This window comes from Hyperoodon ampullatus (assembly GCF_949752795.1).
Source record: "Hyperoodon ampullatus genome assembly, chromosome: 3".
Taxonomy (NCBI): domain Eukaryota; kingdom Metazoa; phylum Chordata; class Mammalia; order Artiodactyla; family Ziphiidae; genus Hyperoodon; species Hyperoodon ampullatus.
This window is the reverse complement of record NC_136916.1, coordinates 73,295,253-73,314,314: the sequence shown is the minus strand read 5'-3', so window position 1 is coordinate 73,314,314 and position 19,062 is coordinate 73,295,253. Positions and strand designations below refer to the sequence as shown.

General features: G+C 39.4%; 1 protein-coding gene across 1 annotated transcript in view; it reads left to right on the top strand.

Moving 5' to 3' along the window:
- The window catches only part of ASB7 (ankyrin repeat and SOCS box containing 7), a gene marked incomplete at both ends in the record, with an annotated part of 43,689 nt that extends 25,458 nt beyond the window's left edge, over positions 1-18,231 (top strand). Inside the window, 2 exons of the mRNA XM_079701393.1 lie at positions 2,700-3,305; positions 18,092-18,231. Coding sequence (XP_079557519.1) covers positions 2,700-3,305; positions 18,092-18,231 — 746 coding nt within the window. The remainder of the gene's footprint in view (positions 1-2,699; positions 3,306-18,091) is intronic.
- Positions 18,232-19,062: the final 831 nt, after the last annotated feature.

The window sequence follows — 19,062 nt, the reverse complement described above, 5'->3', positions numbered from 1 at the left end:
CCAGAGTCTGGGCAGGAAATTGTCTATAAAGAGGCAGGAAGGAACTTTTTGAGATGATGGGAATATTTTGATTGTAGTGGTAGTCACATGACTGTATACAATTCATCAGAGTTCATCAACCTGTATACTTAAAATGGTTCAGTTTTATTGCACCTCAGTAAAGCTGTTGGAAAGAAAGAAGCCATATTGGTAGGGAATGTTTGTCTGCTTTTATTTATATATACTTTCAAACTTTTCAAATGGGTTTCTTGAGACTGCTACAATTTGTATTAAATAGGTTGCACCTGGGGGGAGAAAGCTTGCTAAAGCGGACAAAGTTATGAGGTGATGGGGCTACCATGTTAGTGTTCAGGGAAGGCTTTTCTGTTGAAGGAACATTTGAACAGACACAGATGAAGTGAATTCAATTAAGTCAAAGAAGGTCTCTTCACATGTGCCCTTCACATTTCTTACAGAATTTATATCTAGGTGTTTTGTAGTTTCTGCTGTTACAAATAAAATCTTTTTCTTATCTTATTGCATTGGCTAATAATCCTTAAATTAATTTTTGTTTTCATCTTTGTCTTATATTTCCTATTTGTTAATTTCTTGAGGAAAGTAACTATACAGATTTTATACGTTGTTAACCTACAGTCTTCCTTCTGTGCTGTGTTTCCAGTGTGTGCTCAATTAATGGATTTTAGTGGTTTTTACTTAGACTAAGCAGATCATTGCTGTATTTGTTAATCTTTGTTTCTCCTAGCTCAGTATAGCACCAAGTTGTAAGTAGAATCTTAAAAAGACCTGAGGGGGAAAACTAAAGATGCAAGTGCAATTTTATGTAACATAATTTTAATTTTACTGTCAAACAAAGCGAGTATAGGATGCACATGAGACTGTTTGCTGGCAACTTTAAAGGCACCCATGGTAGATGAAAGGTGGGAGAAGTGAGAAAAGGTGTTCTTAAATTTCACTAACAGATTAAAAGAGAATGTCTGGAAGCAGTTGATTGGTCAGGTATAGATTAGGAATGGCCATCTTGGCAAGATTTATGGTTTTATTTGAATAGAAGGGGCTTTTTTATATTTCATGCCTGTCTTCACTTAGTCTACTTTAGGTAAGTGAGGTATCTGAAAACAGGTTTGAGGGCTCAGCATCATCTGTCAAAATGGAAACAGTAGCTCATGTTCATGCCTTACCAGTAGATGGCAGCAATGTGCATTGTTTAAATATTCTTGCTCCTTTTTTTTTTAATTAAGTAGTGAATAAGTACTGTATATCTTTCTTTTAGTGAAGACCAAGGCAGATATGATACCCTCATTTTCTTTAAACACATAAAAGTCATATTAGTGTTGTGTAATGTCAGTTTATATGAAATAATCTTAGAAATTCAACTGATATAGCTTACCTAAAAAGTGTTAACTTTTTATAGCTTTTGTTGTAACTATTTCTTAATTGAAATTTGTATTCTCCACAGTATCATTACTATTTTAGATACAGTTTTCTGCCTCATAGGTTTTTCTAAGAGACCAAGCTGTCATAAAATGTTTTAGAACTAACCAACATTTTACTAAACAAAACGTGACTGTTTAATCACATGACTGTGGAGGCTTTTTGTTTGTTTGTTTGAAGAACAGTTATGAATTTTTCTCTTTCATGAACAAGCTAAAAATTAATGGTGACTTTTATAAGAAGAAAGTATTTTAATCCTTGGTAGTTAGGTCCACCCAGTTATCTTCACACAGAATTGCTGGCCTCCAGGAAGTGACGTACCTATAGCATATGAGGGTTCTTACCCCTTTTCTGCCCTTGTCCAGGAAGGCTAGTGGGATGAGAGCTGTGTAGAACTGACCCTCAGCTTTAGGAAAGATTGGGGGCAGGTGACAAAAGTCTGTGACTTGAGGAGTCACACAGCAGATAAATCATTTTGGTTTCTTTTCTTCTCTTTTATTTCTTTTTTTTTTCTTCCAGAAATCTGTCGATTTAGGAGAGAGGTTTGGAACTGTTTTAGAAAATAATATTTATTCAGTGCTGAGGTTTCTCCCAATTTTTCTCACAATGTGTGCTGCTTAATTCTTAAAAACTCCAAAGTTCTTGTAAAAGGAAGAATTCAGAATAGAGTTTTATCTTATAAAAACACGATTTATCAAGATCACTTAACATATATCTTACATGTTTTGGAATTCTTACAGATCACAGAAAACCTTTTTTTTTTTTTTTAATTTTTACCTAATACACCCTAAAACAACACAGTCTGCCAGACCACAGTACATCCGTAATTTAGATCAGCAGATGTTGCTACACATGCTTCTTTTTAAGACCAAGAAGCAGCAGAAGAGAAAATAAAACAAAAAGTTCAAAACAGAAGAGAAACATGAAACAGTACAGAGATGAGGGAGTTGGGAAGCCAAGGGCAATTGGTGAAATTAGCAAAGAGAGGGGATGTGGTGATCTGGACTCTGTTTTTTGTATACAGCTTTTAAACGCTTTGTAAGTCATATACTCATCCTATTAATCGAGTTTTGATAACTTTCTACTAAATTTTTTCTCCATTAAAACGGTATTTCAATTAAGTTGAGGCAAGAAGGACTTAATATTCATTATAGTGTTTAATCATTTCACATTTCATATGAGAATTGGCTAAGATGTGCTGTGCCATGGCAGAGTTCGTTGCTTTGTCTCAGAGTCTGCTAATGTTTTCATTTTGGTTTTAACTCTAGCTGATCCCACAGTTAAGGACTTAATCGGAGGCTTCACTGCACTTCATTACGCAGCCATGCATGGCCGGGCTCGGATTGCACGCCTGATGTTAGAATCTGAATACAGGAGCGACATTATTAATGCAAAAAGCAATGATGGCTGGACTCCCCTTCATGTGGCTGCTCACTATGGTAGGGACTCATTTGTCCGACTCCTACTGGAGTTCAAGGCTGAGGTCGACCCGCTCAGTGATAAAGGTACAACGCCGCTTCAGCTCGCCATTATCCGAGAGAGGTCAAGCTGTGTGAAAATCCTCCTGGACCACAATGCCAACATTGACATTCAGAATGGTTTCCTGTTGCGATACGCTGTGATCAAAAGCAATCACTCTTATTGCCGAATGTTCCTTCAGAGAGGAGCAGACACAAACTTGGGTCGTTTAGAAGATGGACAAACTCCTTTACATTTGTCTGCCCTTAGGGATGACGTGCTTTGTGCACGGATGTTATATAATTATGGAGCGGACACGAACACAAGGAACTATGAAGGACAGACCCCACTGGCTGTTTCAATAAGCATTTCTGGAAGTAGTCGACCGTGTTTGGATTTCTTACAAGAAGTCACAAGTATGTAATTTAATTATTACTATTATTACATTTAAAAAATTTTTGCATCTTCTGAGGAGCTTAAGGCATTTTTACAACTTAAAATGACCAGACATTAATGATTCTTATTAGCCCTGCTCATTCCATTCATCTGAAATGAAAAGAAAGCTCTATATCACAGGATTTCATTAAAAATTCAGTTGTGTTACTAAAAGTAAATGGGGGTAGATAGGGTGTTAGAACACCCTCGATGTTAGATGTTAAGATTGATGCTAGAACAAGGCAGTTCCTACTGGTCATAAACATAGTCTTTCCAGGCTTTCCTGGACTTGAGATTGAGGAATTAGGAGAATTTTGGATCTTAGCATCCATAGCTATGGAAGTGTCCTAGAATTTGTGCTTTATTGCTAAGTTGTTGCTCATGTTTTATTGTTGCTTTTCTTCTTCTTTACAATGTGAACACACATGAAATGGAACAACAGTGTTATTTATCAGACATCTTAGTAATGCAGGTTAAGGATGATAGAAATCAGAAAGTGTTGTAAAGAAAAATTTGCTCCCAGTGGAAAATTTGGTGCCACTGTCTCTGGCCCACACAGGACTGTATAACTGACCTGTTTTTGTGTGGGCACTTCTTTTTAAAGCCAGGAAAAGTGTCTGACCCATTGTGTGTAGTGGTGCATGTGTTCCTGTTGTTTTTCGGATAGAGGTATTAGTTTGTGTGGAGTAGCCACCCTCTCCTGTCCGACTTCCTTGTAACCAGTCGAGTATGTGTCTCAGAGCTTAACATCACACATGAAGCCACATTCTATAAACAAAACATTTGTCTGCCACACTTTTTAATGAATTCCCCTTCCTCACCTAAGTTTTATGTTTCATTCATTGTTATGGAAGAAGAAACACATTCTGGGTACCAGGTACTGGAGGATGAGGAGTTCACTTGACCTGCTTATAAATAATCCACTGCCCCCCTGAGAGCTGAATTTGGGAGTAGAAAACTTATGAAGAAATGAAGTGTAATTTGTATTTTGTCTATTCATAAGAAGGGAAGGATGAAATTATTACCACTAAGTATATTCAGACTCAAGCATAAAAAGAAATCACACTCAGAGTCTAACTCATGCTGTCCAATAGAACTTTCTGTGATGATGGAAATGGTCTCTGTGCTGTCGACTGTGGTAGCCACTAGCCCCATGTGGCTGTTGAACACTTATTATGTGGCAAGTGCCACATAGGAACTGAATTTTTAATTTTATTTAATTGTATTAATTTAAATTTAAACATCCACAAGTGCCTAGTGGCTGTCGACTTGTACAGCACAGATAGGCCTGCCTTGGGAGAGGTGTTTTGGGCTATCTGGTAGGTGGTCTCTTGCCAAAAGCTTTTGAGGCACACTGATGTACCCAGAGACAGGAGATGTTGTGTGTGCTGATTCCTCCCCAGCTGACCCTTCAGATCCAGGCCACATTTTAGGAAAAGACTACAGCAAAAATTCAAATGCTGATTCTCTCAGCAAAAGTTCTAGCAGTTTTCATTTATATAGACCAGTAGGGGTGTTGGTGTAGTGAAAGATAAGATTACTCTTGAACTTGAGGTTAGAATTCTGTCGTGGTATGTAGCCTATAAAGTATATCTTATTCTTAATAAATTCTGAATGTATTTTTGTTGTTGCTGCTATTGTTGTTGTTTTAACTTGAACACTAGAGGCTCATGGTTAAATTACCTTGTCTGTCTTCAGGAAGGCATGTTACACACATAAATGCCGCAGCCTGTTTGTTAAATACCTTGCTCAGTGGTTAATGGTGTAGACTAGGGCTAGACTATGTTAGACCAGCCGTGACTCTACCACATATTAGCTGTAACTTTGGGTGGGTTAGCTAACTGCTCTGTGCCTCAGTGTCCTCATCTTAAAATTGGGGTAATTATATCTGTCTTACAGGCTTGTTGTGAGGATTGAATGAGTTAATATTCATAAAGCACTTAAAACAGTACCTGGCACATTTTAAGTGCTATATATATGTTTTTTTTAAATAAAATAATTAATTAAGTGAGGGTAGATGAACAGCAAGAGCTGGCTTGCTACCTACAGAGTGAATCCCTTAGATTCTTATTCTACCATAGCCTCTATTTTCAACTCTATAAACTGTTGTGTAGTCAGCATCTGGAGACAGGCAGCCAGGGGGATGGGTGGAGCTGCCCCTTCATCCCCCAGCCCTTGGAGCTGCTCAGTTCCACCATGGAGTGCTGCTGGAGAGCAAGAATGTTGAGTTAAAAAGAGATTCACACGTACCTTTAAAATTAGGGCAGATAGAAAAATCGACGGGACTGCCTCTTTGTGTTTGAGTTCTCCACTGCACCTAGAGCAGAGCCATACACCTAGTAGGTCCTCAGTAAGTGTGGGTTGGCTGATTGGCTGCATCTGTAAGGATGGTGGCTGAGCAAACTTGGGATGCTTTTCAGAAGTGAAGGACCATCTGTCCTTGGAAGGCTGCAGTTATCCTCTGTCTTCAGGTGATGCAACATAATTCATTACTTCTTGACTTTGCTGTCAGTGGTGTTTCCTGCCAAAAGCAAATTAAGTGTTTCTGCTTCACCTGTGCATTATTTATTAGATTTTCTTTTCCTAGTGAATAATTATGTCCTAGAAGGACCAACTGTAGCTGATGCCCTCTGGAGCTCTGTACTGGCTCTCTTGGAAACCAGAGTGAGGACTTCCCTGGTGGCGTAGTGGTTAAGGATCCACCTGCCAACACAGGGGACATGGGTTCAAGCCCTGGTCTGCGAAGATCCCACATGCCGCGGAGCAGCTAAGCCTGCGCGCCGCAACTACTGAGCCTGCACTCTAGAGTCCTCAAGCCACAACTACTGAGCCCATTGCCACAACTACTGAAGCCCACGCACCTAGAGCCCGTGCTCCATAACAAGAGAAGCCACTGCAATGAGAAGCCCGTGCGCTGCAACAAAGAGTAGCCCCCCGCTCGCCGCAACTAGAGAAAGCCCGCGTGCAGCAATGAAGACCGAATGCAGCCAAAAATAAATAAATAAATAAATAAATAAATAAATTTTAAAAAAAGAAAAGAAAACCAGAGTGAAAGATGGTTAGGTGGTTCAGGGAGCCATCAAGTCAAATCCCTGAGCTCCTTTCAGTCTTTACTGCTGCTGAGAGCTACCGCTCTCTAGGCCCCAAGTCCTTGGCCTCAAATCTGAAAACTCAAACTCCTGAGGTGTAAGGACAGCAGAAATGCCACTTGGTGGTCTTTATTCAGGGCCATTTTACTAAAGAGCAAGTTATTTAAATTGGAGGAACTCAAGACAATCATAGTCCTAGAATCTAAAAGCTACTGTGGCTTTTTAGAAAAATTGCCATAAAAACTCTGATACACACTCCATAAAAACAGAGCAGGTCAAGTGGCTTAGTTATAAGGTAGTATCTGTGGGTGCCTTGTTGGTCACAGTAGAGGGAGAAGCCACAAAGAGGTGTTGTTATTCTACAGACAGACTTCCAGAAACCTCTGCCTTCTAGAATGGCTGGAACTCAATGGGATCACCTCCAGAAAGCCAGTCAACTGAAGGAGCAGCTTTTTTGTGCCCTGGAACAGTAAATACAACTAAGAAGAGCCAAAGATCCTACCTGGAGAATGAAGATCACCTTGCTGAGGGAAAGATGTTTCCTGCTTAGAGAAACCAGTTTTTGGTCTTTTAGTTCTTTTACTAGAAAAAAAAAAAGAGTGGAGCAAATAAACTAAAGGGACAACAACAGAGAGAGCAATGAAAATGTGACCGATGGCAGGTAGAAATGGTGGTGATGACAGACAGCAGCAGATGTTCTGATGGAGGTCCATTGATGGAGGATGATGGAGATCCGTTGATGGAGGTCTATTGGAGACACTCATTCTGAGGGTCATGCAAAAGCATGCAGTTAATTAAAGTAGAATAATTTGTACGTAGTGTTTGCACAGACACCATCTGGAGCTAAGAGGATCATGGAAACTCTGGCATATAGGAATGGGCAAAAATTCTCTAGCTGAAGATAAAGAGCAGAGATTGTAGGAATGTTTGTCCAATTCAAAAGAAGAAATTAACATTTATGCACAAGAAAGGGCGAGCACAAGAAACTGTTGTTAAAAGAGGTGCAACGTTAAAACTTCAAGAAAGACTGTTTCATAAGGAAAGCTTACCCTGAGAAATGGTTAAATGATAATAGAACTCTCCTTGAGCAATGGGATTGTAATCTAGTGCTCTTTTCCCCTTATCATCTCCCTGCCCTACAATGTACACTTTCCGAGTCAAGGAGTTACTCAGAATATGAAAGTTTTTTAAGAAAGAGAGATTTCATGAGAAAGCAGTTTTGCCCTCTCCCCTGTTTCATGCCCTGCCCCCCACCCCCAAATACCCACACCTTGGTGAGCTAGGAGGACTGCAGTGGCTGGAGTCAGAGAAACGTTGATTCTCCAGGTGGGGTAAGACTCTGGTGAAGTCTCTTCCCTTGCAGAACAGACTTTGTTATGAAGTTTCTGAGTGTATGTCAGATAGTTATTCTCACCCTCCCCCTGGCAGAGCCATGAGGGGGTCTTTATTGTCTCTTCATGTGAGAACCTGATGGGGTTCTTGAAAGGAAAGCTCAGAACATCGGGGGTTTCCTAAGACTGTGGCTCTCCCTCTCAGGCTGGTCCATGCACGGCTCCTGGCAGTTTGTCAAAATGACCATTTAAGTGTTCCTACCAGTTTGTGGCTCCAGTAGCTACTGCTGCAGGTGCACAGATTTCAGCTGTGACTCTAGATCTGATTCTCTCTCCAGATTTTATGGTGGAGGTTTGCCCTGTGACATCAGTTTACCGATGGGTCCTAGATAAGTCATTAATTTCAGTTTGTTCAGCTTTTTCTTCTTGTAAGGACTGGAGTGAGGACTTCAGGTTCTTTATATGTTGGAGCTGAAACCAGAAGTCTATTCATTATTTTTATCATTTTTACTTACAATGTGAAAATCATCCTATCCATGGTCCCTTGGGCTGAGTAGAGTTTTGCCTACTTGTATTCAGAGGCACGTGTCTCCCTTATAGCGTCCTGAAGGTTTCTCAGCTGTGCCTGTGTCATGGGTGTGTTGAATCAGCTGAGTCTGGTGGTGGAGAGAGCAGCTAATGGGCTCTTGACCCAGTGTCTGACTTACCTAATAAACTTGGGCAAGCTGCTTAGCCTCCACCTGCCTTATGGGTCTGTTTCCTTCTCTGAAAAATGGGGGAATTAGACCATAGTCCGTGGAGTCCCTCCTTTTAAAAATTCTTGCCAATAAACACTCTTAAAGGGGATGATATCCTGCTGCATGTGGTTTTATTTTATTTTGTTTCTGGATTCATGTAGAACAGTGTGGACTCTTGGGGGTCCTCGAGACAGTTTTAGGTGCCCATGAGGCCAAAACTAATTTCATAACAATACTAAGATATTATTTGCCTTTTCTTTTTTTTTTTATTGGAGTAAAATTGCTTTACAATGTTGTGTTAGTTTCTGCTGTACAATGAAGTGAGTCAGCTATATCTATACCTATATCCCCTCCCTCTTGGACCTCCCTTCTCCCCCCCCTGCCCCCCGCCATCTAGGTCATCACAGAGCACAGAGCTGAGCTCCCTGTGCCATACAGCAGGTTCCCATGAGCTATCTGTTTTACACATAGTAGTGTATTCATGTCAGACCTAGTCTCCCAATTCATCCCACCCTCGCCTTCCCCCCCGTGCCCACATGTCCATTCACTACGTCTGTGTCTCTGCACTGACTTTTGCACTGATGGTGTAAGAGCTGTGGTGGGTAAAATGGCAGGTACCTCAGCATTAATCAAGGCAGTAGTCCCAGAGGGTACTAGTAGTTGTGTTCTTCACCACAAGGCAATCTCGGTAAAGAGTGTTCCAGTTCCATTTAGGAATCTCTTTGACTTAATTTTATTAAATCTTATCCCTTTCAGTATGTACCTTTTAATTATTCTGTGGGATGGAAATTGAAAGTATTCTTACTATGTAATGAAGTGCTGTGATTGAATTGAGGAAAAGTACATCTGTGATTTGTTTGAGCTGAACCAGCAGCATTTTTGGTGGAATACCATTTTTACCTGAAGGATGGACAGACAGCCAAACTATAGCTGTTTAGGCTTTGGTATTTGGTAGACATTTTCTTGAAAATGAATAAAGTGCATTTGTCACCTTAAGGAAAACAACCGACAGTATTTATGGGGAGTCATAAAATTTGAGCTTTCAAGTGAAAATTAGAATTTTGAAAAACTTGTATTTTTGTATTTGCCACTGGGACATTGACAGTTTCCCAACATGTAAAGACATTTTTGAGATTAGTAGAGATAATAACAAAAGTAATTTTTTTGTGTGTGTGTGATACGCGGGCCTCTCACTGTTGTGACCTCTCCCGTTGCGGAGCACAGGCTCCGGATGCGCAGGCTCAGCGGCCATGGCTCACAGGCCCAGCCGCTCCGTGGCATGTGGGATCTTCCCAGACCTGGGCACGAACCCGTGTCCCCTGCATCGGCAGGCGGACTCTCAACCACTGTGCCACCAGGGAAGCCCCAAAAGTAATTTTTTGATATCATGTAATAAATTGGGTCAACATATGGAAGATCTGCATAATAACCCAGGTAACCAGTATTTTCCAAATGACTAATGCATGATGTTACAAAATCATGCATAGGTAAAAGATCCGTTCAGAGGGCAAAACAGACCAATGGATTTTAATGTGAAAGAGTATAAAGAAGTTCATTGTTGTGGTTTCAGATTCCATATTGCATCTAACCTTTAAAAAAACACCCCTTGTTGAGTTTTGGTGAAGTATCAAAGAAGATCCATGATTATCTAAAAAGGCCATGAAAATGGTCTTCCTTTTCCAACTACCTATGTGAGTCTGGATTTTCTTCATCTACTTCAATCATAACAGCATATTACAATAGATGGTACGCAGAAGCAGATCTGTAAATGCAGCAGTCTTCTCTGAAGCCAGACCTAAGAGATATTTGCAGAGATGTAAAACAGTGCCACTCTTCTCATGAAATCTTTGTTTTGAAAAGCAGCTTTTTTTCCCATAAAAACTTATTTCAACTGATAATAAATTTATTACTAGTATTTTAAGTGAATCAATAAGTATTTTTAAAATTTCTGACGTTTATTTTCTAGATATGATGAATATAGATGGATATAACACACATAAACAAAAATTCTTTGAGGTCCTATAATTTTAAGAGTGCAAGTCAGTTTAGAAGACTAGTACCCTGGATTCTAGATCCCAGTTTCAGAGATTCACCGTGCACAGCACCATATCAGAGGTGCCAAGGAGTCCTTGAGTAAGTTAACCACTTAACTGTTTACTAAACACCTTTTTTTTTTCTTTTTTACATAGCATGGCAGGCTCTCGTATAAATTACTCTTAAGGCAGAGAATATGCCAGTTGGGTTTGTGTTTAATATCTAGAGGAGTCTAAGGTAATGCACTGATCTGTGTTTCTAGTAGATGCTGTTCAAATACTTGAAGAAGCTGCTCAGTATGCTTCAGTGGTAGGTAAAAGGTAGTGCTGGGTTGTATCAATATTTCAATTTGTATGTTTTAAGGAATTAAAGGAGTTAATAATAGGAATTAATTATTTAAATTAAATTTTAAATAATTTTAATGTATTTAATAAATAATTTTTAAATATATTATTTAAATAAAAACTTTTTAAATAAGTAAATTGACCAAAAGGAATTTGAAAAATAAAGGGCTCATACTTCTAAGAGAAAAAGATTAGGTAAATGGGAATGAGTTGGATAAACTGTTTTGCAGAGACTTAATCCATCAAGTACTTAAGATTGTTACTTTCTAGAACATCAGTTACGGGCATTTAAAAATACTATTCTATAAACACTACAGTAACCTGAAATCACGGGCATTTAAAAATACTATTTTAGGGCTTCCCTGGTGGCGCAGTGGTTGAGAGTCCGCCTGCCAATGCAGGGGACACGGGTTCGTGCCCCGGTCCGGGAGGATCCCACATGCCGTGGAGCAGCTGGGCCTGTGAGCCATGGCCGCTGAGCCTGCGCCTCTGGAGCCTGTGCTCCGCAACGGGAGAGGCCACTACAGTGAGAGGTCCACGTAACGCCGAAAAGATAATAATAAAAAAAATAAAATAAAGGAACAAGTCTTTATTAAAAAAAAATACTATTTTATAAACACTATGGTAACCTGAAACATGTCTTTATTTAAATTTTAGTCATAGTCAAGTAGTATGTTTTAGCTGCAAAGTTTCAAACTTTAAAAAAAGTAAGAATATAAATCATGACTTTAATTTTAAGAAAGTGAAATTTAGGCTGTGGCTTTCTCAGCTAAGTCCAGCACAGCAACAGGTAGGTATGTAAGCAGATGACCCCATACAACCCCTCAGCATCAGGTGCCCTTACTCCTCCTGTGTTCCTTTCAAATGCTTCTTTAATCAATTTCTTTGACTTTTTTTTTCTTTTTTTTTTTTTCAGTATGACTTACCAAAATAGTGTTACTTAGTATAACTCTTTGAGGAAATAATTTGTGTAACACATTTTAACTAAGGTTATTTTTGATTATTGATTTTTCTTCTCATTGGGGATGTTGCTACACATCTACATTGTAGTCTTATTAGGTTATTTAGTCCCAATTATTAAAATCACTTTTAGAAATAAATAAATAGTACACAGTTTTAAGTCAAATTACACCACATTTTAAGGTTCTTTGATATGGAAAGTATTACCTTATTCTGTACTATTTCTGTCATATTTGTATTACTTTCTATTTTTTATGTAGGCTTCTAGGGACTTCTGTTATTTGTTAGGAAGCAATATATGCTTTTGTTTGGCTTAGTGCAAATGAGAAAAATAGGTCAAAGCTCGTGTGCCTGTGAAGAAAAATGTAACAAGTGGACAAATGTCATCAAGGCTGACATTGTGTACTTTTGGATTCTATCTAAGAGTTAAATCAGAGTAGCCTTTTATTTTACAATACCATGATTTTTATTTTGAGGTGAGCTCGCAACTACCTTTGTCCTGTAAAATAAGATTTAACACATTTCATACTAAGTCCCTGTGAAGGGAATTCAGAGGCAAAAGCAAAGGAATAAAATGTGTTCATGGTAGGATCTTAAAATGGGAAACTGAAATAAAACAAAGAGGTATTGGGAGACCATTCCAGATGTTGACCTAAGATGGAGACTGCTAAATAAATAAGTTTAGCCTATTATAAATGCAGTGGTGGTCATGTCAAAAGGAGGTGCTTTAGAATATTTAATTTTCAAAATTATGCTGCTGCCCTGGTTTTGTAATTATACTAGACCAGACCCTTCAAAAGCTGATTTCCTATTTTATACCAGCCCAATTATTACTAATGATGGGCTTCTTTACCAAATGGAAAGACTAATAACCCTTTGAAGTATTATGTAATCCCATTGTAGTTCATTAGTATGAATAATAGTTTGTAGTGTTTCTGCATCCCCCATAGTGTTTATAATTCCTTAAATTATACTCTTTTTGTGAGATGTCCCCCAAGGTCTCCCCTGTCATCCCACGGACAAGGCAGTTGCTATTTAACAGGACAGGAGTAATTTTCTAAGACGCCTGGTAAGCAGCGTGCACGTGTGTTGGTTTTTTGCTTTTGTTCCCTTTATTCTCTTTCTCTGCCTTCTTTTCCTCTGCCACCACCTCCTTCTTTCTCTTGCCCCTTTAATCTCTGGGACAGTGCATTTTTAAGTACATAGTAGGTGCTCAGTAAATACTTTTGAGTGATATGTTGACAACAAAATAAATAATAGGCACATCTCAGAGATACTGCAGGTTCTGTTCCAGACCACTGCAATAAAGTGACTATTGCAATAAAGCAAGTCATTCAAATTGTTTGGTTTCCCAGCGCATGGAAAAGTTATGTTTAGACTATATTGTAGTATATCAAGTGTGCAATAGCATTATGTCTAAAAAAACAATGTGTACCTTAATTTAAAAAATACTTTATTGCTAGAAAATGCTAATCATCATCTGAGCCTTTTAGCCTAGTAGTAATTACTTCAAGAAAAGGATCACTGATCACAGATCACCATAATAATATAATAATAATGGCGATGTTTGAAATATTGCAAGAACTACCAAAATGTGACACAGAGACATGAAGTGAGCAAATGCTGCTGGAAAAATGGCGCTGATAGACTTCCTCAATTCAGGGTTGCCACAGACCTGCAATTTGTAAAAAATGCAGTATCTGCGAAACACAATAAAACGAGGTATGCCTGTACTTCTTTTTCAGTCATAATCTTCTATTCCTAAAATGATATTCCTGAAAAAAATGGGTCCTTAAATAGTCTTAGAAATAACAGTCATTACAATTAGTCTTTATTACTCTTTATTATGTAGCCCGCTTTTCACTCAGTGCTGCTATCTGGCAAGGTGAGGGAATATCTGTATATTTGTGGAGCAGTAGTATGACGACACACCTCACTTCATCACTGCACAGCTTTTTTATACAAAGTTCTCACATCTCTGCCAACTCCAGGTCATGTAGTGATTTCCAGAATATGATTTCCATCAATTTGCTCAGGACTGTTTCCCAGGACTAGATTACGAGTTGTTCTTTTACTGTTAAGTTGTCAGCTAGTTTTCTTACCGTCTTAACACCAGGAAGCTTCATCTTCCAAAAAGGAGCCCTCTACGTTTCTGAGAAGGGGAAGTAAAACATATCCTTACAAGTATTTAAAATTACTATTTTAACATTTATTTACCAAATACTCTATTAGCTCTTACTATATGCCTGTGTACTATTGTAAGCACTTTACCAAAACTAATTCTTTATATGCTTGTAAGGCCTATTATGTAGGTGGTGTTATCCTTAGTTCATAGATGCAGAAACCAAGGCAGGAGGCTAAGTAGCTCACCCAAGAGCTACTGGGGCCAGCAGTTGATGCTGGCTGCAGAGTTGCTGCTTTTAACCACTCTGGCCTTTACCATTCAAGGTCTTTCTGCAGACAGGAATTATACATGGTCAGGAAATCTTCAAAAGATCACATTCTCCCCAGACGTTAAAAGACTGCCACAACACACTGCTTAAGAAGAAGAAAATTCTGTAGCAAATTGAGTAAAACTTTCTGATATTTAGGCATAGAAAGTGCATTTTTCCCTGGGAAAGGCTAATGCACCAATAGCTTCTGAGGGTGGTAGTATTTCTGTAGCTTCCTCCTTTGAATTTATTAAACTATTAAAAGTCTCCCCTTTCCTCCAGCTTCTAGTAACATTTTAAAAACTTTCCCTTAAGCCCTGACCAACAGCCTCGTCAAAGCTTTTCCCCCCTGCCTGGTCCCAATGACAAAGCCATCTATTTTAGATTTTTTTTTTTAATGGCAACCCCCTACTTCCACATCCCAGAATCTCACTTGGTTATCTAATGCTGCAAATTTTAGTGGCTTAAAATAATAATAGTTGATTATTTTACTTCTCTACTCCAAGCAGTGTCATCTGGAGCCACTTGACTGGGGCCTTTCCACTGTCAAAAGGGCTCACTCTGATGGCTGGCTAGTTGTGCGGGCACTTGGCTGGGAGCTCAGCCTGGATGTTGGGCATTGACCTCAGTTCCTTTTTGTAGACTGTTGAGACTTCTTCATGGCGTGGTGATAGCTGTGTGCCAAGAGTGAATGTCCCAAGAGCCAGGTGAAAGCTATGATCTATGAGTTCCACCATAGTCATGAGCCCACCCAGTTTCAAGGAGAGGGAACCTAGATACCGTCTCTTAATGATGGGGTATCCAGTCACATTGTAAAAAAAAGAGCATGAGGCATAGGAGGTACTGTGGTCGTTTTTGGAGAGTATAATCTGCCACAAAACGATACCATCAGAAGATCCCCTATTTGGAACCTATTGTTTCCATCTTTTCTATCTTAGCTAAGCAAATTCCAATAATACAGGTTTTCCACATTGTTAGATGATATGTTTTCATTTAAGTACACATGTATATTTATATATGTCAATTCTATGTCATCTGTTTTTTGCCTGAATACATTGTGGTTGTTCTTTTCATTAATATTGTACTTGAAAAGAACCTGCCATCTATTAAGAAAATCAAATTCTTTAAAAAAAGAAGATTCAAATCTGATACATATTCTGGTTTGCATTTGCAGATCAAATACTATAAGCATTTATTGAAAAATGACAGTGATAATTTATTCTCTTCCTAAAGGTAGCCCATGAATGGTGATGAAAAATAATTCAAAACAGGTTAGAAAACGATTTGCCATTGACATGGGTGTGTTTTGCAATGAGCTGACTGTTTTATACTTTAAGGACAAGCCTATTAAGTGTTCATTTGTTCAACTAGTATTTGTTGAGTATTGTGTCAGGCATTGGACTTTTGCATTGGCAACCAGAAATCGTCTTACCCTCATGGAACATGTGAGGAAGATGGACATTAATGGGTAATCACCAAGTAAATGTAAAATCATAGCCTTGTTAAGTACTCTAGAGAAAAGGAGCTCGGAGAGAATCTGATGGGGAACCTGACCTCATCTCCCTTTCAGCAGTGCCCTTTTAGTAGAGATCTGGACGATGAGGGGGACATACCTCACCAAGACACTCATGAGTGAGTGCTACAGCCTCACAGGGATCCTTATGCAGACATCCACGGATACACGTGCCCCTAGCTTACAGCCATTTTTAGGAAAGCAGTAGCTTCAGCTGTGATTCTGTTAAGAGACCATGTATTAAGTACCTCTTGGAAAGCACATGTTCATACAGGTCTTACAGAGCAGAGGTCTAAGTTTTAAGGACCCTTTTTCGTTTATAAAGAATTACTTAATTTTGAATAATGGTGATCCCTGTAAACGAGTACAATTCAAGTAAGTACTAAGTACAGCAGTAGTACTCCATGTATGGCCTGGGGACCCCTGGAGTTAGCCAGACTCTTTCAGGATATCGAGGTCAGAGCAATTTTCATAATAATACTAAGACATTATTTGTCTTTTCCACATTCCTTCTTTTATGAGAGTAAGTGGACTTCCCCAGAGACTGGATGATGTGGTTTCATCACAACAGATTGAGTGTAGGAGCATATATGAGAGTTCAGCCATCATCTGTTAAGCCAGACCTTTAAAAGATTTGCAGAAATGTGAAAGAATGCCATTCTTCTCATTTATTTTTGAAAATATTGTTACCTTCATAACAGTGGTATTTATGTTAACTAACATATAATGGGGTTTATCTTTGTTATTTTTAAATGAATTAATAAGTATTTCTGAAATTTCTGTTTTAACCTCTAATATGGTAAAGTGTTTTGGGGGTTTTTTAAATTATTTATTTATTATTTATTTATGGCTGCGTTGGGTCCTCACTGCTGCGCGCGGGCCCCCTCCAGTTGCAGCGAGCGGGGGCCACTCTCCACTGCGGTGCGCGGGCCTCTCGTTGCGGTGCCCCCGCCCCATTGCGGAGCCGGGCTCCAGGTGCGCGGGCCCAGCAGTCATGGTCCACAGGCTCTAGATCGCAGGCTCAGTAGTTGTGGCTGGCGGCTCTAGAGCGCAGGCTCAGCAGTTGTGGCTCACAGGCTCTAGAGTGCAGGCTCAGCAGCCCTGGCGCACGGACTTAGCCACTCCGTGGCACGTGGGATCCTCCTGGACCAGGGATCGAACCTGTGTCCCTTGCATTGGCAGGCGGATTCCCATCCACTGGGCCACCAGGGAAGTCCCCGTAAAGAGGTTTTGAGGCCAAGAAGTTTGAGAATCGCTGAAGTATAGCATCCTGCTTGACTTTGAGCATGTTACTTAGAGATGCAAGCAGTCTCTAAAATGGGGATGATGATCAAAGTACTTCCCTTGTAAAAGGATTACACGAGTTAGTATATATCGGGAGCTTATAAGACTAGATGGCACAGAGTACACATTCAACATATGTTAGCTTGTATTATTATTACCATTTAATATGAAATTAGAATTTATGTGAATCCAAACACTTCTGAGGCTCTGTGGCAAAGAATTTTTGCTCGTGTTTGTGGTCATCTATATTGATTTGGTAAAACACAATATTCAGAAGTGAAAGAAATTGCATTTTGTAATTTTTCTTTTGAGTTGGGTTATAGCAGAGGTTTTTATTGGCAGATGGTCAGGGTGGCATGTTTGAAGAGATGGAGATTCAGAATAGCTTGGGGTGCTTTTTCCGCCCCCGCTGCCCTCCCAGTCCATGCCCTCCCCACAGCCAAGTTCTGCTGTGTCCAGAATCATGGTGAACACCAGGGCAGATGTCATTTGGGAGAGCTCCCCAGGATTGTGTTCTGTGCCCTGGACAGTGAGCTGACAGGAGGAGCCATGTTAGAAAGCATCTCTTTTAGTTTCCTCACTTTTCAGGTGGAGAAACTGAGGCCCAGAAGAGTGATTTGCCTCACACTGGTTCACCCAGCATATTAGAGGCCTACCTGGGACAAGAACTGACATTCCAGTTTGTACTGGTAGGCATACCAGGCTTAGAGTCAGAAGATCTGGTTTTAGCCTCTGTCTAAAAAGCTTTAATTGGTCGTCTGACATTGAGCAATTGACTAAAATCGCTGATCTTTAGTGTCCCTATTTGTAAAATGGAGGTGAAAATATCGACCATCCCAGGGATGTGAAAAGGATCCAATGAGACGCCATATGAAGGTACCCAGGACATGTCCTCCTAGCTAGAGTCTCTCTGATCCTTTGTATGTAAAGTCCACAGAGAGACACTTCCCAGTGAAATAAACTATTCTTTTCAGAACCTTAAAGCCCGCCTTAAATGTTGTGCTTTGCAGCTTTGTAACATTTTCTTTTTTCTGTCTTTATAGGACAGCCCAGAAACTTGCAGGACCTGTGCCGAATTAAAATTCGACAATGTATAGGCCTTCAAAACCTAAAGCTACTTGATGAACTACCAATTGCCAAGGTCATGAAAGACTACTTAAAACACAAATTTGATGATATCTGATATACACAGAACTGTGAGCAAGATAGGAGTTATATTCCAGATACTTAAAAGGCTTTTTGCCTTGCACAAAGTATATCCTATGCAATTTCTGATTTGCTGTGAAATCAGAAAGCAGGTATACACTTTTAGGTTTTTTTTGTTTGTTTGTTTGGTTTTCATTGTAGGGGAGGGATGTTTTTATATATATAAACGCACACACACACACACACACCCCACATGCTTGAAGGTCTTAATTTGGTTTCTTGGTCCAAGTTTACGAGGTTCAAGCTTTCTATACAATATTGCATTTAAAACAATTGTTTTTCCAAAATGACACAAGCAGGTTAGGAGTGGAGAATTTACCCTTTCCAAATGTATGGTTTCATTGACGTGCACAATATTATAAACCAGCAGAGCACTTGTTGCAGTTTGGAGGCACAGTTTTACCCAGGGCATCCTGGGTTCTACTGGAAAATGCCCTAAGAAAATTTTAAAGTAATGCTGTCACCTCAGTCATTTTTAATGAGTACAAATTGGCTGTTTCAAACTGTTCTTTTCCTAATTAATGTAGCTTTGGATGACATAAATCCATTACCTCTGCTTTCCTGTTGGTGTGCTCTTGTTTTTAACTTTTTTTTTTTTTAAACAACTGAAGTACACTACCCAGAGACGTTGCGTCTCAACTTCTGTCTCTAGTTGAGTTGTGCTTTTAAAAAAACTAATGGGAAAGAAAATAGCTTTATAAAGCCCGTGTATTCTGTTTTTAAAACAGTGCCTCCAGTGCAGTACTCTTTCTGGTGTATTTTATGCATTATTTCACTTGATGTTCCTCATTCCACAGCTGGCTTTGAC